Source organism: Delphinapterus leucas, chromosome 19 (assembly GCF_059928025.1).
Source record: "Delphinapterus leucas isolate spDelLeu-1000000601 "Yukka" chromosome 19, BTC_Dleu_Yukka2, whole genome shotgun sequence".
NCBI classification, from domain to species: Eukaryota; Metazoa; Chordata; class Mammalia; order Artiodactyla; family Monodontidae; genus Delphinapterus; species Delphinapterus leucas.
In genome coordinates, this window is record NC_143147.1 from 46,047,833 (window position 1) to 46,069,536 (window position 21,704).

Consider the following 21,704-nt stretch of genomic DNA (forward strand, 5'->3'; position numbering starts at 1 on the left):
TGTGGGTCCAGAGCGGAGAGGCCCCATCTGGCCTGGAATACCAGGGTCCTTCCAGTGATGAGGCAGAATGGGTGACAGATGGGCTTCTTCCTGTTACCCAGAGAGACACCTAGCTCTCATTCTTTCCTGATTCTTAGTTTATCTCAAATTGTAAACTGCAGCAAAGAATCTGGCTTTAGGAGTACTCAGTCTGGGCCTAGAGTGGGCTGGGGGCAGGCCTTCATTGTCAACCCAAGACCTTTAGAAGCTTGGCTTCGAGTGCAAGGGCGAGGAAGGAAGTCTCAGCAGGGGTGGACAGACGTCCTGGCTGTTGGAGGCAGGCGATGCTGGCTGCAGCCCCAGAGAGGGCTTGCAGAGTTAGTGCCTTCCTCCCAAGCACTCTTCTTTGTCCTGAAGGCAGGAGCTCCAGGGGTTGAGGGCAGAGAAGTCTAATTCTGGAGGTCTGCCTTGAATTTGTCACCTTGATTCTCAGGGCGTGACCCCAGATTTCCCACCTCCTGCAAAGGTGGCCCAGGGTTTGTTGAGGTTCACTTTAGCTTCCTTCCCGTAGGGTTTTGTACCAAGGCCCAGCTCGGGGAGATTGTTGGAAGCGTCTCCATAGGCTCAGCGCTGTCCCTGCCAGTCCCCGCCAGTCCCCTGGAGAAGTGGGAAGGGGCAAGATGGAAGAGCGTGTTCCCTCCTATAGTGTTTCCCTGAAGGCAGGTGGCTGCTTCCTGGGGTGGGTGAGCAGAGCCATGGTTGGGTGGTAGTGCAGGCAGTGACCTTAGGGCCTCCTCATAGCTGGATGGCAGCTGGGGGAGGTAGAGCAAAGACATTACCCATTCACCCCCATGGAAGCTCTTCTGCCCAGCCTAAATCGCTTCCCTGGACTGGGGTCTGCCATCCTTTCTTCTACCCAAAGAGGTGAAGTGAGGCCTCTAGCCGAATCCTGGGGCTCGCCATCCGTGGTCCTTTCCTTGTCCCAGAGGCTCTGATTAGGCATTTACATACAGTAAAAAAAGTAATAAGGAAAAAAACTCAGTTCTCCCACTCAAGGCTCGGAGGGCTGAACATTGACCTACCTCTCTGCAGGCCCAGAGCCAGAAGCACTTTGCAGTCAGCTGGCGCATCTGCGGCCGCCGGGCCGTTTGAACACTCATAGCTGGGCAGGCAAGCTGGCTCCCATAGGGATAGCTGGTAGCTGCTGCACAGCGCCACACAGTACCTCACCCCCCTGGGGACGGCCCTGTGACTACGGGAGCCTGGCAGGCTTGCGCAGCCGTTCTCCAGCTGCCATCTGGACCCTTTCCACCAGGATGAGCCTAAGATCAGGGTAACACACGCTTCTCTCCAAGGAGTCTCTAGGCTTCCTCGCCTTCTTCCCCTAGCCACACTAGGCCCTGGCACACACCTCTCCCCCCACTGTCCTCCCTCACCTGCATCCCCTGCGACTCGCAGCACCTTTCCACTGCCTGGACCTCGGTGGGGCATCCCATGGTGCTGAAGCAGGGAGAGGGGCAGTCCTGGGGATCATGAAGGATGACTCAGAATGAAGCTCAGGGTTTAGGGTCAGCGAGCAAGAGAGCAGAGCCCAAACCCTTTCTTGTCCCCATGTCCTCTCCCCATCTTGTTCTCTCCCTCCGCCAGTCCAAGGCACAAAGCCCAGACCCTTAGCATTTCTGAAATGCACTCGGGTATAAAGAAATTCCACCCCTTTCTGGCCACTAGCTCATTCTTTCACAATCTGGCAGCCGGCTCTGATGACCCTTGTGGGAGAGTCAAAGAACACCTTCTGTCCCCACCTCTCCATCCTCTGTCTGGTGCTCAGAGTTGGGGTTGGAGCCTAGGGAGGCTGCAGGTCTGAAGATTTCTTTTGATTTTTGTACCCAGCATCCCATGTGGTGCCCCGTCCCTGGGAAGAGGACTGACAGTATGGCAGTCACCACCCACAGAAGTTGGCTCTGGGCTTTCCCCTGAGAGCTAGGAGCCTGTGGGCCTTGCTTGGAGAGCTGGGAAGACCACTGTCGTCACCAGCAGCTCCCAGTACTGGGTCCTGTTTCACAATGGCCAGAGAGGAGGCTGGCCAGGATGTTGCTAACCCTTTCCACACTACTTCCTTGGTCCAGAGGGAACCCACACTGGAAGATGCGGGTCCACAGAGTAGATCCGAAGGCCCCTTCCATACTGAGCAGAGAGCAGAGGACATGGCAGCCCTGGGGCTTCGCTGGTACAGCAGCACAACGGGATGGCCATGATAAAAACCGGCATGAAACGCTCCTCCCCACCAGAGGCACCAGGCGTCAGAGGCTCAGCCTGGGCCTGGCAGGCACGGACCCATCTCACCTCCCCAGATTGAAATTGCACTCCGGAAGTTGAGCAGGAATGACCTGGCCGGGACTAGTACCAGCTCGACGTGCAGGGGGAGCAGGGGCAGGCGGCTCCCGTTCTGCTGCGGCATCAATTCCCTGTGGCAGAGATTTGTGAGGGAGGACCGAGCAGCTATATCCTGTCTTCCTTCAGCCCAGGGGATGAGTGATGTGTGTAAGGGATTTTACAGAGGGACACACTCGGGGAGGAGAAGCGGCTTGTGGCGGGGCAGACACCCTTCGAAACTGGATCTGAGGAGGCAGGAGAGGGAGGGCTCGAGTGGGAAGTCAAACTCCTGGTGCCGACTCTTCCGCTGTCGTAGACTGTAGCATCATAGAGCACAGCAGGGAAGGGACCTCAGGGTTCAGGTACTAGCCAAACACAGCATTCTCCCCAAGGGGCTTGCTTTAGGTGACCCTATAGATGAAGAAGCTGGACTTCTGGCCTCTGGTGAGGGGCCAAGTGTGCATCTGCCCCAACTCTGAACTTGGGACAGCAATGGGTACTCACCAGTGGCCACAACTATGCCTAGGAGGCTGTTCTCCACGGTGATCTCTGCACAGGGAACAGCAGTGGCAGAGCGGTGCCAAGAAAGGGCACTGGCCTTAAATGACCTTGAAGACAGCCACAGGATGGGCTCCCCCCTCTGCCGGCCCCACCCACCATCCCCACAGGGCCAACCCTCAACCCAGGATCCCTGGCCCAGAGGAGCAGCTTCATTCAGAGCCATGGTATCTGTGAGCAGCTCTCCAGATTCTCAGCTTCTGCCCCTGCTTGTCCTGGTCAGTACCGTGCCAGGACCTAGTGTCCCACAGATGGCACTCCACTCTGCAGGCCTGGCAGCCACGAGGGTCCCTCAACAACCTGCAGGAGAAGGGGTTGGCGGGAACAGGCTAGGCTTCTGCTAAACCCAGAAGACAGCCAGGAGAGCTCCACCTCGCCCAGATCTCTGCACCTCTCAGTCCCGATCCCCTCCCAGCCCTACTCTGCACCCCCGCTCCCACGCCACTTCCCATCAGCTCAGGTGACAGGGCTCCAAATGCCAACTGTCCTCTGGTCTTTGCTCCCATCTCTAAGGGAACTGAGGTGCCCCTGGTTGTCCTGGAAACCAGGCACAAAATACAAAAGCCTCTCTCCCCAGGCTCTTCCCCTCCCTTCAAAGGAATTCTTGGGCAGCTCTGGGGGCCCAGGCCGCATGCCCCCACCCCACTTCCGCCTGGCTGTTATTCCGATTTTGACCCCAGGGGCCCAGCCAGGGGAGGATTTCAAAGCCTCAAAACGCTCAAGCCTCTGGGTTGAGCTAACCCTACAGAGAGATGAGGGTGGGGGACACTGTTGGCCAGGAATTCAGTCCAAGGAGCTGCACTCACACTTGCCTCAGTGACCTGGACAGGGGAGAGGATGGAGTCATGAAGCCTACTCCTTGTCCCACATTGCTTCTGACTCATGGGGCCAAGACAAACCGGCCAGAGCAGTGGGGCTGGGGCTGGACTTTAGTTTTCCTGCCAGCCTGCAAATTAGAATTGCCTGAGGGACCTCTGAACCCACACCAGTGTTGGGTTGCCACCTCAGAGCAATTAACTCAGAGCCCTCAGTCTGGATCCCCATCCACTGGGCTAAGCTCAAAATGGTCACAGCAGGTGACTGGGACCTGGTGTAGTAAGATGGGAGTGGCAGGGCTGAAACAGAAGGCATGTCCCACCTAAGTTCCAAAAATAAGACTTTGGAAACAGTTGTGCTAGCCCAACAACTGCATAGCCACAGCCTGGGTTAAACCTGCTGGCTGGTCTGTGAATCCTTAGTCAGCAGAGTCTAAATGCTCTGATATTTACTGCCTGTGCCTGATAACGCTAAACACAGTTATTAATTTTTTTTAATCGATCTAAAGGCTGATGTAAAACAAAACAAAAAACTCTTAGAGAACCAGATTAGAACTGCAGATGTTCTATAAAATAGGAGCCAGAAAAAAGCAATCATCTCAGCCCTTGAACCCTAACAGTATTTCCTTGGAGTGCTTGCAGTTAGCGCCTTCCTCGTTACCTGCCTTAGGACAGCAGGAGAATGCAGTGACAGAGTGGCGTGGAGTCCTCCTGCCTCCACCTGAAGCCTGCAGCCACCAACCAACAGCTTTGACTTTGGGTTCATCATTTCAGTTTCCTGGTGTGCTAAAGGAAAATAATAAAATTGCCTGCCTCAAAGGGCTGTGAGGATGAAATGAGATACTCCACGCAAGGTCAGCACAGTGGCTGGACAAACCGAAACGCCAACGCTGCCACTGGTGGTCAGGGGTGCCCTCTCCTGGCAACTTGAAAAACTTGACACATGGCAGCCTGGGCTGGATCTCAGCCCTTTGTTTCCCAAGCTGAGCTGACCGGGTCAGCGTGACTGGCTGATAGGGTGATTTTAAAGGTCTAAGAAGCCTTCACCTTTGCTCCCACACTAAGGTGTGAAGGACTGATACTGAGCCATGGCTGACAACGGCAGAAAAGTGGGAGGGGAGAAAGGGCTTGAGAAATGGAGGGAGGCTGGACAAACCTTTCCAACATGGCCCTCCCAGGTCCTAAGGCAGCGGCTAGGAACCCATGCCGCCACTGCTCCTGTTCGTAAATGGGGCAATGGTAACTACCAGGCCCTGGCTGGGACTGCCTCCGTTCTTGGGGCTGCCCCGTAACTCAGAACTGGGCAGGAAACAGCGAGGGCTTCTGGGATGGGTGCTGGTGACTCCAAAGACGGAGAAGCAAGCCTCTGCCTTGGCCTGGCAGCAAGGGAGGAAGTGCCGTGTCAGGACTCTGAAGAACTGTCTCCTGTGGGCCCACTGGGTGACAATGAGGAAGTCTCTGAGCCTCTCTGGGCCTGTTTACCCCTCAGAAAAAGAGGGATCTGGATTAGATGGGTTCTTGTGTCCCTTCTAGCTCTTTGATGGATTCTAAACTGTTCCCGCTCTGGGGGAATGAGACCTCCGCCTTCTGCTAAAGTACCAGCCAAGACTTTTAGGAGAAGAGGGCCCAACAGTGATGGCTGTCTGACACCCAGCAGGAAAAACACAGAGGCTCAGTTGAGAGAGATAGAGATATATTTCTTCTGTTGCATATTTCAGACTTCACACTGAGCTTCAGGCACAATGCTACTCCAGGTTCTTCTGAGAGCCTTGGCAGAGTCTTCTTCCCATGCTGCTCATGAGGGCTCGCCCCAGGCCCTGCTTGCAGTTCTGGGTACCTGGGAGACTCCGCAATGGTCTCAGTAGGCCCTGGTGCCCTGCTTTCCCATCAAGGGGCAGGGGATGCTGGAAAGCCCTAGAGCCAACCCCACCCCCTCTCCTATGGTCCCCTGGCTATAAGAGGAGAGGCTGACCCATTAGATTCCAGCTCTGCAGTGCTCCCCTAAATCACCTGTTCTCCAGGCCTCAGAGCCTGGCATAGCACTTGGACCCCTGCAGAGCCTCAGCAGTTAGCAGCACAGGCCAAGGCTGGGGGATGAAGCCCTGGAGAGCGAGGCAGGCCCAGCCCCCTCCAGAGCAGCAGCAGATGGGCTCGTCAGGCCCCTGCTCCCCAGAGCCATGGCCCACTTCCTGGGGCTGCTCTGAGCCCTATTGCACATCTTTTGTTTCCAGTTCATCCCCCCACTACCCATTTTTCTTAAAAAAAAAAAAAAAAAAAAAATTAGAGGGGAAGGTGAGGAAGAGTGGGCTGTGGAAGCTGAAGCCCTTCATCCCATGTTCCTGCCAACATCCTGGTCCCCAGCAGAGCCATTTGCGGTGGTAAATACTAAGCCCACCTTCCCTGCCATCTACAGTTCTTGATGGCTGACACGGGTCTACTGCCTGGGCCTCTCGTTCTTGCATATGAAGGGGACATCCCTCCATCGTCTGTAAGGTGCAATTCCCCGGGTCCTCCGGAGGCGCTGGCTGGGACCCTGCTACCTGAGTCGTCCATCTGCTTTGACAGGCCCCAGCTCTGATTTGGGGTCGGGAAACAGAGAGCTCCAGCTGGTCAGTCTGCAGAGCTCCAGGGAGGAACAGGTAGAGGGGCCCATGGCACACAGTCCGGCCACAGACCAGAAGCCACCTAGCTCCCCATCTGTCCAGGCCTCCAGCGCAGGGCCTGTGAGCTCCGCATGCAGCCGGGCAGCCTCCTCTGCGGGCTCTGGCTGAGGCAGGTTCAGGATGCCGCTGAGTCCCTGGAAACTCTGCTCCATATACTCGTTGTGGGGTGGCCCAGCGTGCAGCCAGCTGGCATCATCTGGGGGTACAGAGCAGGAGTAAGCATGCCCCACCCAAATGATTCCATGAAGGCCAGACCCTGGGAGTCAGGTCTGGGCACCCCAGTTCCTGTCCCAACTCTACCACTGAGTTGCATCTTGCTGAGTGACTTTGGGCTAATCCACAGAATTTTCTGTGCCTGTAAAACTTAGTTTTATAAAATCAAGACAGTAATCCCTGAATTCCTGACTTGAGGGTTAAATAAAACAGTGGGTTCAAGGCACCTTAGAAAGTAAGGTTACTTTCTGGTAATGGTCTGGTTTGTGTCACCCATGCCCCTTCTCAACCACCTCTAGTGGTTCCCAGAGCCCTCAGAAGCCTAGTACTCAGGCCCCCCAGCTGTGGCGCCCTTCTTACTTTGCCAGCCTTCCTTCCCACCACCCCCTGGCATCCTACTCCCCTCCACCCTCTGTTCCCCTCACGCACCAGACACCTGCTAACTTTGTCCCCTCAGTTTAGAATACCCTTCTCTGTCTATAAAAATCCAGCCCCTTCGAGGCTCAGCTCCAGTGCCCTCCTGCTGTCAAGCGTGCCTCCCCTGCCCCGTCTCCTCCATCAGGCTATGAGTCCTAGGAGAGCAGGGCGCAGCTTGCCTGTTCTGATCCGCCTCAGCCGCTACCCCACCCCAGCACCCCGTCCTCCTCTGGATTACCTCTGCTCTGACCCACCTTCTCTGTGATAGGATGTGGCTGGAAGAAGGAAACATCTACCTACTTATTGAGCGCCTACTATATAACAGCCACTTTTACCCACATACTCATTCCTAATATCTCCCAGGGGGTAGTTACTTGTATTAGGGCCCCCTTGCAGGAAGCTGCAGCCTATGCCTGTGTTCAGAGTCTGCTCTCTTATCCTTAGCCAAGTGGGTGGAGGGCCATGTGACCCTGCCCACCTGGCTACCAATGGACTGGGAGGATGGCCAATCAGATTTGCTGTCCTAAGAATGTGGAACTTGTAGACCAAGAGGCCCTGGTCAGTCTCCGTTGCACTGAGAGGCCATGTATCAATATACTGAGAAACCAGAGCCTGAGGCTGATACACAGAGCACAGGATGAGGGACAAGGTGGCCCCAGAGAGACAGAAAGCACCTCTAGGTCCCAGTGGGACCTGAGTCATTTCCTAGGTTCCGTGGGGGAGAGCTCTGCATTTTTCCAATAATTTCCCCTTTTTCACTGAAGCTAGTTTCAGTGGATCTGTGTTCCATGCACCCAGGAGGTCTCTAACAGTTGTATTACTCTTACTCTACATGTAATAAGACTGAGGCTCAGAAAGGCCAAGTAATTTGCCAAGGATAAAAGCCCAATTAAAGTGTCAGAGCTGTGTTCTAGAGCCAAGTCTGCCTCCGAAGCACCATACCATAGTGCAAGGCCCTGGGATGCTTACGGATGAATGATCAAGGCCACAACATGTCCCCTTCCCCTACTCTGATGGTCAGCTTCTTGGGGTCACCTGTCTGGCAAATCCTATTCGGCCTGGCTCCTGGGCATCATTTGGGAACTAGATCCTTACCTTTCCTGAGAGGTAGTTTGCGGTTGAAGGTCAAGGGCAGCACGAGGAAGCGGGTCTCACCCAGGGGTTCCCAGAACTGAAGCAGTCGAACAGTCCAGGCCCCTGGCCGCAGGGGCCGGCTCAGTGGGGGCTTGTACTGCGTGACCTCGGTTTCCGCGTCTACCACGATGTCATAAGATGTAGCCACCACATAGGTGGGATCGATCCACACCACAGTGGCTGTGAGGTTGGGGCCTCGGGCCCAGCGCTGCATGGCCACAGGCTCGTCCAGCGGCCCCAGCAACCCCCCAAAATTCCGGAAAAGACGCTCTTTGGGGTCCCACTCGGTGCCAACCTGTAGGAAAGGAGGCAGCTGGGCAGGAGCCGGGGTAAAGTCCTCTCTACCTGCTGCTACCTCTAATTCCTATGTGACCTCAGGCCAGTCACTGTCTCTTTCTGGTCCTGTTTCCCTATCTGCAAAACGATGGGCTCAGACTAGGATTTCTTTACTAAGCTCTGAGATTCATTCTAGGCTCCTGTTCTGACCTGCTCTGAAGTTTTGGGGGCAGTAAGACAGAGATGAGGTTCGAAGCCCTGCCCAGAGACCACCCCCACGCTAAGGAGACCCTCAAAAGCCTAATCTTCTGGCCCGACTGGAATGTCCAAGTCCCTTTAGCAGAAAATCCCTGGAGTTTAGAAGACTGGGCTTGCATTGTAGTGGAACCAAAGCCCCTCCTTGCTGACTGCATGTCCTCTGTGCACCCCAAGGCTGCCATCACTGGGAAAGAAGACCCGTGAATCCATTTCTGAAAGGCCTAACCCAGTCCTTAGCCCTCCCTTAGTGTCTGTCCCTCTCTCCCCACTACCCCGAGTCTTGCTGGGGGACAGGAGAAGGCAAGGGGAGGACCTGTCCCACCTCCAAACTCTGGAGCCGGCTGGCCTGGTCACTGCGCCCCAACAGCTTCAGCGACCCCTGGGGCATCAGCCACATCTCAAGCGTCTCTGCCGGGCCCTGGGCTGAGGGCTGCACCGCCTGCATCACCAAGTAGCCCTGGAAATGGTCGTCATAGAAATACAGGTGCACGCTGGACGGCAAGCCCCTGGGCTCAAACCTAAGAAGGTTCCAGCAGGGAGAAAGGGAGATGCCATCAGCACACCTGGCTTGGCCTGGAGTCCCAGGGAGGGGGCTCTGGGGGTGTCCCATCCCCAGGTGCTTTCTTTGCCCCAGATCTCATACCCACAGATCCTATGCGCCTGGCTTTTGCCCCCTTTGTTTCGTTTGCATTTTTCCCTGCCTCAGACTGGGGGCTCCCTGGCGGCAGGGGCTGTCTCTTTCTGATTGGCCTCCTCGTAGGGCACTACACACTGGGGGTCTGCAAAATGTCAGAAGGAGGTCTCACCTGCAGAGTGGGTTGGCCAGTGGGGACGCAGCGGTGGCGGCGTGGCGCAGGCTGAGGCGGGCGAAAGCGGTGTAAGCAGTGAGCATGACATCGCTGAGCCCACTGGGGCCATCGGCCACGTCATAGGTGTTCTCCCAGTAGGCCTTGAGGGCTGGAGTGCCGGGCGGGTAGCTGCCATATAGGTGGAAGTCCAGGATTTCCAATACCTCCTGGTTCACAGTCGACTCAAACTTCCGGGCGAAGAAGGTGGGTCTGGAGACTTGCTGGAGCGAGAGAGGCAAGGAGGGTGAAGGGGTCTGGAGGTCCCAGAGAGCACAGCAGGGGAGCCGCCCTTCCCGGCACTGCCTGGAGATCAGCCTCCCAGGGCCTTTCCTGCTGCCAGTGTAGCCCCCGACCCCTGAGGGCTGCTCCCAGCGAGGGGCCCCCAGATTCTCTGGTTGGACCACCGTGGATCATTTCTGGCTGGAAAGCACCTGGCGAAAGCTGGGGTGAGGCCCTATCAAGGGGCAGAGCTCGGGGGCCACAGGAAAGCACCTGCAGCCGTAGGAAGTCCTGCGGCTTGAAGTCGTTGGGGGAGCAGCCGCACCAGTCCACGATGTGCTTGTACTGGCACTTGCAGCCCAGCTTGCGGTTCCAGTTGGTGACCCGCAGGTTGTTGTCCACGAGGCTCTCGCAGGCTGGGCTGTTCTCCAGCACCGTGTGAAAGAAGGACTGCGGGTGACAAGGCAGGGTGGAGGGTGAGCTGGGGCACCCACCGCGCGCCCTCTTGGCCTGGGTGCGGGCCCGGCCACCCACCTCGGCTGGGAGCAGCGTGTACGTGTAGAACTGACGTAGCTGGGCCACAAGTGGGTCGTCCGTGTACACCACATACTCCACAAAGCTGCGCGTTAGCACGAACCAGTCAGAGCCGCCATCCACCACGATGCCCGCTGGGATCTGCCGCTCGCCCAGACGCCACATGTGCGAATCGCACTCGTGGAAGAGCCGGTCCAGGCCCTGTTTCTTGATGAACCTGTGGGAGGCAGATGGGCCCGTGGCTGAGGGTTTTGCAGGGTGGGATCCAGGCCGTCATCCTTCCAGGAACTAGCGCTCCTTAATCTGTGATTGGTTTGGAGGTTTTGCAACCCAAGGCTGGGGCTGCAGAGCCCCCCTGTGTGGGAGGGCTTGTGGCAAGACCCCAGGACCAGGGCCTCCTCCCCCGGCCCCTCACCTGGAGTTGTCCCGGCCATGCGACTTGAGGAAATTCTTGTCCCGGTTCTTGGACAGGAAAGCTACCAGCTCCTCGTTGGTCCTGGAGAGGAAATGGGATGTGGGGAGCGTGTGTGAGAGTGGCTCAGTCACTGGCCCAGAGTGACTTTACTCCTTGGCCCCTTCCTTTCTCACTGAGAGTCGTCCTGACCAAGTGACCTACTCCAGGTTGATGCTCTGGGGTGGTGGGCATCTGAGGCCCCTGAGGAAGACCACCCCATCCTTCTTCCACCCCTTGCTGTCTGACCCATGACCCCCGGTACAGACCTCTGGGTCCTCCTCCTTCCCACCTCTTGTCACTCTCAATCCTCACATCATCTTTCACCAGCTCCTCCTCTAAAATATTGCTGGGGCCAAGGGACCATGTCTGAGCTATGCAGATCCCAGAATGAGGCTTGGGGGAGGGAAGGAGTCCATCAGGACCCTTGAACCCCGAGTGCCTCGACGTGCCCCCCTCCCATCTGCAGGGCTCATAGCACCACCCCACACCTGGTCGGGTAGTCAGTGGCACTGAGGTTGATGAAGAAGTCCCAGGCCCAGTCAGGCACCTCCAGCAGGTCCTGCATGCTCCGCAGGTACATCCTCAGCAGGCTGGCCCCGCCCCAGATGGTGACCATGCGCCAGGGCGTCACCCGCACGTTATCATACTGCCGGGCCAGCTCTACCACCTCTCGGTGCAGGTAGTTGGAGCGCTGTGGGAAGTGGGGAGGTGGCGGTGGAAACTCAGCAGTGGAAGATGGATCCCCAGCATTACAACCTTCCCACTCCGCCCCACCCCAGAGCAGAGTACAAGTGTCACAGAATGGAGAGGGCACAGGCCAGGGCTCCAGCTCTGAAGCAGCCATGTCACCTGGTGCTGGCTGCTCCCCCATTTCCTGTTCCCCTATCTCTGGGCCACCCGAGCAGGTCAGAGACACTGTCTGTCTATGACCTGCTGAGTCTCTGCTCTACTTACGCAGATGCCCTTGGTCTCCCCGGCCACAGTACGTACCTTGTCCACGTGGATGTAGAAGAAGTGCTGCTCGTGGTAGACAGCCTTGAGGAGACGCTTCAGCTGGCGGATGGCGCGGCCGTGGACCACCAGCATGTAGGCGATTCGTACTGGGGGGCCATCCACAGGCTGCTGGGCCCGAACGTCGTCCCACTGGATGCCGGGGCTCATCTTCCCTGAGAGTAGAGAACAGGGGCATCGGTGAGGTCTGGCCCCAGGTCACAGGGTGGAGACAAGACGGGAAGAGGGGGCTGCCTGCCCTCCGAAGGAGGAGGCCTGCACTTAGAGCCCACTGCTCCTAGGCCCCAGCTCCACCTCTGCCACTTAGTACGCTCGTCACCCAACCCGGGCAGCAAGGTGCGCCCCTCTGAGCTTTCATCCCTGAGAAACGGAGGTGAGGATCCCTGCCATGCCCCCTCCCGGGCTGCCACCTCTCTGCCCATGCCTGTCTCTTACCAGCCCGCTGGCAGTGCCGGGGCACAGCCTTGGGCATGAGGCTCCCGGCCTGGTGCAGGCACACCACGTTGGCAATCTCCTGCTGGCACTGCTTGGAGCTGGCCCGGGCCAGTGCAGACAGAGCATCCTTGCCCACGATCTCGCACTTGGGCGTGAAGCTGTTGTCTGTGGGCTGGGGGGCGCCCTCCACACTCCCTGTGTCTCCATGTGGGAAGCCAGCCGCCCCAGCCAGCGCCTCCCCGGCCGCTGCCCCACTCAGGTTCTGGCGGCCTGGGGCCTCTGGGGGCGGGGTGGGGGGGATCCGCCGGCTGGTTCTGTGCCGGCTGGTTACTGCCCGTACCACCTTGGCCACGGGCATGCCGGGGCTCTCAGCACGGCCCCGCCAGCGCCCATGCTTTCTGCCCGCGCCGCCCCGCCGCCCAGCTGAACTGTCTGTGTCCTTGGAGCCCTCACCGGGGTCTAGCGGCCGTGGCTTCTTCTGCCTTCCTTTCTGTAAAAGATAGGCGGACACAAGTCACTGGGACAGTCACTCTCCTCCAGCTCCTTCAGCTTCCTGCTGGGCCTCAGGCCTGGAAGCCCCTGCCACCCTTGATCTAGAAAAGTACTGCTTGCCTGAGGACTCTGCACAAAGAGCACTTCTGCTGGGAGGCCTCCCTGACCAGCCAGCGGAGGAAATGTCGCCCTCCCCGAAGGCACCGTCGCGCCCGCGTCCCCACGATCACACAGATCACAGGGCACTGAATCTCTCTTGTGCTTTGGATTCAGACAACACTTTCTTTTTCGGCAACTATGAAAACGAATATCCACATATATCCTAAGAGAAACATGCAAAGACCCTGCAGACAGGAGTGTCCACCTAGCACTCCCACCCGGGCCCGACTGGGAGGAGACGGTGCTCTTCAGGAGAGCATTCTACTGACTACAGTATTTCCGCGTGGGAGTGCTGAGGCCATAACAGGGCAAAGGGGTCTTGCCTGGTGGGGAGGACAGAGGTGAAATCTGAGACCCCGTTACTGGTCAGGTTCTCTGGGAAGCAGAGACCAAGAGAGAGTCAGAGTGCAAGGGATTCACTGGGGGGTGGGGGGGTCACACTCTGGAAGATGAGGAAGCAGGAGCAGGAAGCAGCAGGGAAAGCCTTCAGATAGCCAAGCCGGCCTCACACCTGTGCAAAGAGGGGGAAGGAAGAGCTTCAGACGACAGCTCGGCTTGGAGAGGGCCTCGACCACCTAGTGGGAAGCTCCAGGGCAAAGACGGCCCAGAGATGGGAGCCGCGGTACCACTGCTGGGGGTGGCCCAGGAGGTGCCTGGCCATGGCTGGACGGCTGAGGCAGAGCCTGAAGGCCCCTGCAGCTGCAGGCTGGCAACTCACTGCTCCTTGTGGCAGGGTCTCTCTCGAAGGGAAAGCTGAATGCTGGCCTCAATATCTCCACCCCCGCTTCCTGGCTCCTACAGCCTCTTCTCAAACCCAGGCACTTCCCTAATGGTCCGGTCACACTCGAAAGTGCGTATACCCACCCTCTTCCCAGCTCTCCCTGTCCCCCTTTTGTGACGCACCCCCCCCCCCCACTTCCCTGCCTGACCAAATCCCATCCATCCTTCAAGATCCAGCCCTGAGTCTCCTTGTGTGAAGCCATCCCGTTTGCCCCGGGGTGGGACGTTCTTCTACCCAACCAACCCCTTGGGGAGAGGCTGTCATTTCAGCCCCATTACCCCAGTTCCCGGGGGAGTAGCTGGCACATAGGATGTCTCGCTGGTGTCAGGCGGATGAAACACGGAAAGGATGGAGGAGGGAAAGGCACTGCGTGACTACTCTGAAGTCACCAGAGCTCCCTGCCCAGCTCTGCCACTCCCCCACAGTTACCTACCTTCTCTGAGCAGGTTCCCTCAGCTTTAAAATACAGGAGGGAAGTGTGAGTGTCCAATGAGATAGAGCATGAGGCAGTGCAGCTAGAAAGGTGGCGCCACCAGCTGTCCCCTTCCTCTCTCAACACTCTGTACGAGTCCTCTTCCGGCCTGGCCTTCCAGCGGCGTGACTCACTGGACCACAGCCTCGGAAGCCCCCCTCCCTCCACTTCCGGGATGCCCTCCTAGTGTTTCCCTGGTGGGCCTCCGTGGCCGCTCCTTATCAGTCTTCTTGGCCGACCCTTCCTTATCTCCCAAGGCCACCCTGGGGCCTTGCCTTGTCCTAGGTCCCCAGGTGACCTCATTCAGTCTCCTAACTCCATCCACTCCCAGACTTCTCTCTCTGGTCTGGAGCGCTCCCTTGAACCTTCAAATGTCTAACTGTCGGCCTCCTTGATGCCTCCCTTGGGAGCTTGCTAGACCTGTCAACCCACAAATCCAAAAGTGAACTTCTGATCTTCCCCCAGTAGGCTCCTTCTTCAGTCTTCCCCATATCAGTTAATGACCTCTCCATCCTTCAAGTCTCTCAGGCCAAAAACTTAGGGGCGTCACTTCCACTCTTGTTTCCCTCACACTCCATCATCAGTACCTCCTGTCGGGGCTCCCTTCAAAGTACATCCAGAATTGGACCGCTTCTCACTGCCTCCATCGCTACCACCCCTGCCTGGAAGCCCCCTGCTCTTACTCCGGCCTCCTATAGTCCACTCTCATCACAGCAGCCAATGTTTCCTTTAAAACAGGTCCCAGGTCCCCACTCCTCTGCTTGAAACCACCCATGGTTCCCCCTCTGAGGACAAAGCCCGTGAACCTACGAAGGCTACGCGAGCTGTCTCTGGCTCCCCCACCTCTGCTCCACCCTTCCTGACCTCACCCACCACCCTCTCATGCTCCAGCCTTGATGGCCTTCTCAGCGTCCTTCCGTCCCACCTGGATTCACTGTCCCCTGTGCCTGGAACGCTCTCCCCTAGATGTCCCCACAGCCCCTGCCTCCAATTCCTTGCTCAGGTGGCATCTTCTCAGGAAGGCCACCCTGTCCACTGTATTTAACTCCAGCTCTCCCTCAGCCTCCACTTTGTTGCTCCCATAGCACTTATTACCTTCTCTCATCCTATAATGTATTTACATGTATAAATGTATATTGTGTTATTCTGTGTCTCTCCCCTTACAAGAATGTAATGTCCATGAGGACAAAGCTGTTTGTTGTTTTGTTCAGTGATGTATTCCTAGAGCCCAGAAGAATGTCTGGCAATGGGAGACACGATATATATATATGTATATTTTCTTTTTAAAAAGTTTTTGGCCGTGCCGTGCAGCTTGTGGGATCCTAGCTCCCCCACCAGGGATCAAACCCGTGCCCTCAGCAGTGGAAGTGCAGAGTCCTAACCAATGGACCACCAGGGAATTCCCTCAATAAATATTTGTTGAATGAATGAATTTATGAATGAGTGAATGAATGAAAAGCTCTTGGCATAGGCTCAGCATTCAGTAAATGCTGTCATCCTTACTATTATTATTAATGGAAGGAGAACAGGAAAGAGACAAAAGTGAAGTTAGGAGAGAAGCAAAGGCCTTCAGATACTTTGGACCATCGGTTTGAGTTTTCCCTGTCCCTCCCCTCCCTAGGACCTCCCTCTCCTCCTCTGTCAGAGCACAGCGACTGCCTTAGGGCCAGGGCCCCACCCCTACCCTGGCACCCCAACCAGCCCTCCTGGGAGGTGCCCAGTGAGAGCCAGGGGTGTCTACCTCCATCTGAGAAGAGATATCTGCAAAGGGGAGGGCAGGTGGGGGGGAGGCAGCAGATCCCAATCTGTTACCCACATTGGGGAGGGCACCCTGGACTGGAAAGCCCTCAGGAAAGGTGGCTGCAGCCCCACTGAACTGAGCATACATCAACCTGGTGATGTCGGACCTGGCCACACAGCGGTCAGAGGAAGACATTCTCAAGCTTAGGTGGGTGGAGATGGCAGAGGAGCTGTGGGGTCTCAAGACGGAAGTCAGTATCAGCGAGTGAGGAAGCTGGTCGGGGCGGCAGGGCACAGGGCCAGGCTCGCTGTGGTGGGGGATAGGATGTGGGAGGAGATGGGCATGTTGGCGCCCTGCACTGCAGCAGGGAGCTGGCTGACCCTGAGAAGAACGATCCCAGAGGGGGCTGGGAGACCAGAAGGCCGCAGTGAGAACTGGGAGGGGGGCTCCTGGTGGGCAGCCAGCCCCCACCACATATAAACACCCCAAGAATGTCTATATGCGCAGCAGCAGGGCCCATATTTGTGCCCCTAGAGGAGCTGACCCCGGTCGCCCCTGAGGTCAGAGTCCCCTCTAATTACTGAGGATGGGGACTGGCCCTGAGACACCTGCCTGGAGGCAGTCTGGCCTCCGAGGCCCCCTCTCCCCACTGAGGAGGAATTCAAAGTCCTCTGACATTTCCTAGCTCTGCAGCTTCTCCTTGGAATCCTTCTCTGGGCCACGGAGACAGAGAATACAGCAATGCTTACCCCACACCCCACCACCTTGGACTTCTCAGAGCGTTTAAAGTAAGCGGTGAGGGACGGAGCAGCGAGCTGGAGCGCGGAGCATGAGTGAGGGAGCTGAGCGGCCTGCCCGCCCGCCGCCGCCGCCTCCCCTCCAAAAAGAACAGCAAGAAGCAACTGAACAGATTGATGAAGTACAAAATGAAATAGACAGACTTAACGAACAAGCCAGTGAGGAGATTTTGAACGTAGAACAGAAATATAACAAACTCCGCCAACCATTTTTTCAGAAAAGGTCGGAATTGATCGCCCAAATCCCAAATTTGGGGGTAACAACATTTGTCAACCACCCACAAGTGTCTGCACTGCTCGGGGAGGAGGACGAAGAGGCGCTGCATTATTTGACAAGAGTCGAAGGGACAGAATTTGAAGATATTAAATCAGGTTACAGAATAGATTTTTATTTTGATGAAAACCCTTACTTTGAAAAGAAAGTTCTCTCCAAAGAATTTCATCTGAATGAGGGTGGTGATCCATCTTCAAAGTCCACTGAAATCAAATGGAAATCCCAAAAGGTACAGATGAGTTAGGAGAGGTCATCAAAGATGATATTTGGCCAAATCCATCACAGTACTGCTTGGTTCCGGACCCGGATGACGAGGAAGGGGAAGGAGAAGATGAGGAGGAGGAGGAGGAAGAAGGACTGGAAGATATTGATGAAGAAGGGGATGAGGATGAAGGTGAAGAAGATGAAGATGAGGGGGAGGAAGGAGAGGAAGATGAAGGAGAAGGTGACTAATGGAACACTGGTGGATTCCAACCCTCCTTTTTTAATTTTCTCCAGTCCCTGGGAGCAAGCGGCAGTCTTTTTTTTTTTTTTTTTTCCTCCTTCTCCTCTTGTGCTCAGTTGCCCTGTTTCTGAGGTCTCTTTTCTCCTTTATACCATGGCTCACACCTTATTTTGGGGGGAAATACCTTGAGCAGAATTCAGTGGGAAAAGAATCTCTACCCCTTTCTGTTCCAAATTCATTTTTATCCCTTCCTGTCTCAACAAAAACTTTATGGAATCAACACTACCATGCTCTGTGGGAAAAAAGAAAAACCTTCTGCTCCCTTAGCTCTGCTGGAAGCTGGAGGGTGCGAGGCCCCTGTGTAGTCGTGCATAGAATTCTAGCTTTTTTCCTCCTTTCTCTGTATATTGGGCTCAGAGATTACACTGTGTCTCTATGTGAATATGGACAGTTAGCATTTACCAACATGTATCTGTCTACTTTCTCTTGTTTAAAAAAAGGAAAAAAAAACTTTAAAAAATGGGGTTATAGAAGGTCAGCAAAGGGTGGGTTTGAGATGTTTGGGTGGGTTAAGTGGGCATTTTGACAACATGGCTTCTCCTTTGGCATGTTTAATTGTGATGTTTAACGGACATCCTTGCAGTTTAAGATGACACTTTTAAAATAAAATTCTCTCCTAATGATGACTTGAGCCCTGCCACCGGATGGGAGAATCAGCCGAACCTGTAGGATCTTATTTGCAATTGACATTCTCTATTGTAATTTTGTTCCTGTTTATTTATTTATTTATTTTTGGTACGCGGGCCTCTCCACCGCCGCGGCCTCTCCCGTCGCGGAGCACAGGCTCCGGACGCGCAGGCTCAGCGGCCATGGCTCACGGGCCCAGCCGCTCCACGGCATGCGGGATCCTCCCGGACCGGGGCACGAACCCGCGTCCCCCGCATCGGCAGGCGGACCCCCAACCACTGCGCCACCAGGGAAACCCTGTTCCTGTTTATTTTAAAATTTTTCTTTTTGTTTCACTGGAAAGGAAAGATGATGCTCGGTTTTAAACGTTAAAAGTGTACAGGTCGCGGGCTTTCTTGGTGGCACAGTGGTTGAGAATCCGCCTGCCAATGCAGGGGACACGGGTTTGAGCCGTGGTCTGGGAAGATCCCACATGCCGCGGAGCAACCGGGCCCGTGAGCCACAACTACTGAGCCTGCGCGTCTGGAGCCTGTGCTCCGCAACAAGAGAGGCTGCGATAGTGAGAGGCCCGCGCACCACCATGAAGAGTGGCCCCCGCTTGCCGCAACTAGAGAAAGCCCTCGCACAGAAACGAAGACCCAACACAGCCAAAAATAAATTAAAAAAAAAAAAGTGTACAAGTTGCTTTGTTACAATAAACCTAAATGTGTACATAAAGTAAGCGGTGAGACAATGTTTGTAAAAGCTTTGAAAACCGTAAAATGGCTCTTTGGATGTTAACGGCCATCTCTGGTCTCCAGTCTAGCCCTCACAGATGGGCAGAGTGTGCCTCTTAAATGCACATCTCACCCATCGCTGCTTAGACCCCTTTAGTTTAGAGCCACTTAGAATAAAACCCCAGCCCCTCACTGTGGTCTCTAGGATGTGCCCTGGACTAACTCTTGAACCTTCTTCCAGGGATCGCACCACACCCTCCTTTCCATTCCTTGAAGGCACCCAGCTAAGCCCATTCTCCTCAGGGCCTTCTTCCTGAACTCTGCCTACCTCTTCCCCAGGCTGACTGGGTCTTTCAGCTCACAGGCCAATTCCTGCAGAAGCCTTCCCCAACCACCTATCTAAACCAGCCCTCTTGTTATTGTTTCCTTTTCACTGTCAGTCTCTCCCTGTCTGCCCACGAGGGCTGAGACCTCGTCTGTTATATTTCTTTCTGTATCCCCAGTATTAGCACAGTGCCTGGTATGAAGGAGGACTTAATAAATATTTGTTGAATGACTGACTGACTGAATGAATCCTTGTTACCACTGTGCAGTATTGAAATAATAATAAGAGTTATTTACTGATGATTTAGCACGGCCAGCAACTCCTGCAAATACTTCACAGGTATCACCCAACGAGGGAGGTGCTATTATTGCCCCCATCCTTGGGGCGCAGACACTGATGAGGATGAAAAAGAGGTTAGGCGATTTGCCAGGGGTCACACCACTTACCAGTAGCAGGGCTGGAATAGGACACAGGATGGCGAAGTGGCATGGTCCAACTGAGGTGGCTGCTGAAGGGGTCCGAGCCCCAAGGGCTGCTTGGACTACACAGCCTTTAGGTCATCAAGGATCTTTTCCCCATTCTAGTCCAGGGATTCCCCTATCAGATTCTGCTAGGAAGCTGGAGGAGGAGGTGGGGAGGCAGGATCCCAAGCACTCTACTGCACCAGTTCTCCACCCCAGGCTGGAGGTAGGGCAGCAAGGGCCTTGAGGCCTGGACAATCTCTCATCCCATCCAGAGATTTGTCTCTGGGAAGCCTCTGACGCTCTGCCATGCCCCTCGCCAGAGCGCTCACTGGCCTCTGCTCACATATTCCAGGGTCAGAGGGTCCCTAACTCCTTGGCAGCCCTTTCCATCTTAGAATGTCTCATCTGCCCAAAAAATCTTCATACACTCTCTTCCCCTTCCTGCTACTTACTGGACCACAAAGAACAAGCTCACACCCTTCGGATGTCACAGAGCCAGCCTCCCCCAACCCCAACCTCAGCTCCTTTTGGAGTTATGGTCTCATGTGACTCTGTCCCAGCTCCCTTCACCATCCTAGTCTCTTGTTCTCCCCAAAACAGGCGAAAGCAGCAATTCTCCCAGTCTCCACACCAGGCCTTCCAGACTGCCCACAGCAGGAAGGGGAAGAGGACATCAGGGCTCCCTTGGCCTTCACCCTGCCAGGTGGAGAGGCCCAAGAGGACGGGGCAAGCAGAGTGTCTGACTCAAAGCCCTAGAGGCTCGAGAACCAAGGGGTGGGGGCAGGGAAGCCCTGTCATCTGGCCCACAGCTTAGGGCCAGGGTTTGGCCTATCCTCGCCAACCTTCCACGATGGTCTCAGACACCACTGGACCCTCCTGACCACACTGGGGAAGGCATGTCTGGGCCTCCAGCTGAAACCACATCAGCCATGAGTGAGTGAGACCCTCAGAGCAAGGACCTGGGGATTAAGCAGGGTTTGCCCCTGCTCCAGGGCCTGGGGTTCTGCTAAACCAGCTGCTGCTGTCCCCATTCCCTTAGAGTCAGAGGGGGCGAGTCCCCAATTCCCTAATGTCCTGGGGCCCCCTCAGCAGCTCAATTCCCCTGCCATCCTCTCCTGAAGACCCATGCAGGTTCTTCAGACCCTTGGCTGAGGAAGCCACGTCTCAGGGACACTCCAGTTCTCTCCCTCGGGGTCACTCTCCCTCTCCTCAGTTGCCACACTGAGTTCCACCCCCAGGCTCCACTTCTTCACTGGCTACTGCCCCTGAGGGGCGGCTGGGCGCGGTTGCTCGGGGTCCCTCGGCCCCAGTCCTCCGCCCACGGCGCGCACACTCCCGCCCCCTCCCAACTTCAGAAAGTTTGGCCTGGGGTTCCCCACCTCCGAGCAGGCTCGGGCCCTGCCCCGCCTCCCGGCCCCGCTTCCCCCGCACCCGCGCCTGACCTTCACTGCTCCCCGGGGTGCAGACCACCCCACCACGACCCCCTCCTCCCGCCCCGCGCCCCTGCCGGCCCGCGGCCCGGTCCTCCGGGTCACGCACAGCCCCCGCGCGTAGGCCCCCGGGCCCGCCTGTGAACCGGGCCACAGGGGTCCGAGGCCCCGAGCCAGGCGGCCGCCCGCGCGCGACACGCAAACGGCCAGTGCCCCACTTCCCCGGCCAGGGCCGCCCGCATCCCCGCCAGGACCCCGCGCGCCCCCGCGCCCGGCCTGCCCGCCTGCCCGCCCGGCCGTCGGAGCACCTCGCCCGGCTCGTCGTCCTCCAGGACGCTGAAGCTCCACACCACCAGGCCCTGCAGCAGTAGAATGGCCAGCGCCGTGGCAATCGCCAGCTTGTAGCGCCGCACAAGCTTCTGCACCCGCACGCTCGCCACCATCTTCCTGCCCGGGACGAGGGGCGCGCGCCCAGCCCTGCAACCCGGCCGCGGGCGCGCGCACGGGCGCGGGCAGAGACGGCTTCCCTCAAGGGAGGAGCGCCTGGCGCGCGCCGGGGCGGGGCGGGGGGCGGGGCCCGCAGGCCCAAAACGCCGCGCCCGGTGGGCCAGGGGCGGAGCCTGGGCCTACAGAGCTGTTGGTCCCCGCTGCGCAGTGCGTCGTGAGGTTTGCTGGCCTCTCGCGCCGGGTCCGCTTCCCGGGTTGTCCCTTCCCCGTCTTGGTCAGTGCCCCAG

The 21,704-nt window shown here is 56.8% G+C and overlaps 1 protein-coding gene and 1 pseudogene across 4 annotated transcripts; one reads left to right on the top strand and one right to left on the bottom strand.

The window, feature by feature from the left end:
* Positions 1-5,401: 5,401 nt before the first annotated feature.
* XYLT2 (xylosyltransferase 2) lies at positions 5,402-21,481 on the bottom strand. Of its 4 annotated transcripts, none has more exons than XM_022557813.3 (12): positions 19,523-20,931; positions 17,040-17,106; positions 12,188-12,677; positions 11,732-11,907; positions 11,230-11,432; positions 10,703-10,783; positions 10,288-10,504; positions 10,027-10,203; positions 9,493-9,755; positions 9,009-9,204; positions 8,114-8,447; positions 5,402-6,584 (listed from the first exon to the last, which is right to left on the bottom strand). In XM_022557813.3, exons 2-12 carry the CDS (start codon positions 17,070-17,072, stop codon positions 6,262-6,264), a joined length of 2,493 nt encoding a protein of 830 aa, XP_022413521.1. In that variant the 5' UTR covers positions 17,073-17,106; positions 19,523-20,931; the 3' UTR covers positions 5,402-6,261. The 4 variants fall into 4 exon arrangements, with proteins under 4 accessions (XP_022413521.1, XP_030617917.1, XP_022413518.1 ...); XM_030762057.2 differs by having other exon boundaries at positions 17,040-17,260; XM_022557810.2 differs by lacking the exons at positions 17,040-17,106; positions 19,523-20,931 and adding an exon at positions 21,279-21,481.
* On the top strand, positions 5,718-17,446 carry LOC149746751 (protein SET-like; annotated as a pseudogene).
* Positions 21,482-21,704: the final 223 nt, after the last annotated feature.

Coding starts and splice junctions, on each gene's coding strand:
- XYLT2 (XM_022557810.2), bottom strand. CDS start 21,413: ATGGTGGCGAGCGTGCGGGTGCAGAAGCTTGTGCGGCGCTACAAGCTG. Junction 11,908..12,187: donor CCGGCACTGCCAGCGGGCTG/GTAAGAGACAGG, acceptor CTCTACTCTCAG/GGAAGATGAGCCCCGGCATC. Junction 10,505..10,702: donor CATGGCCGGGACAACTCCAG/GTGAGGGGCCGG, acceptor TGCCTCCCACAG/GTTCATCAAGAAACAGGGCC.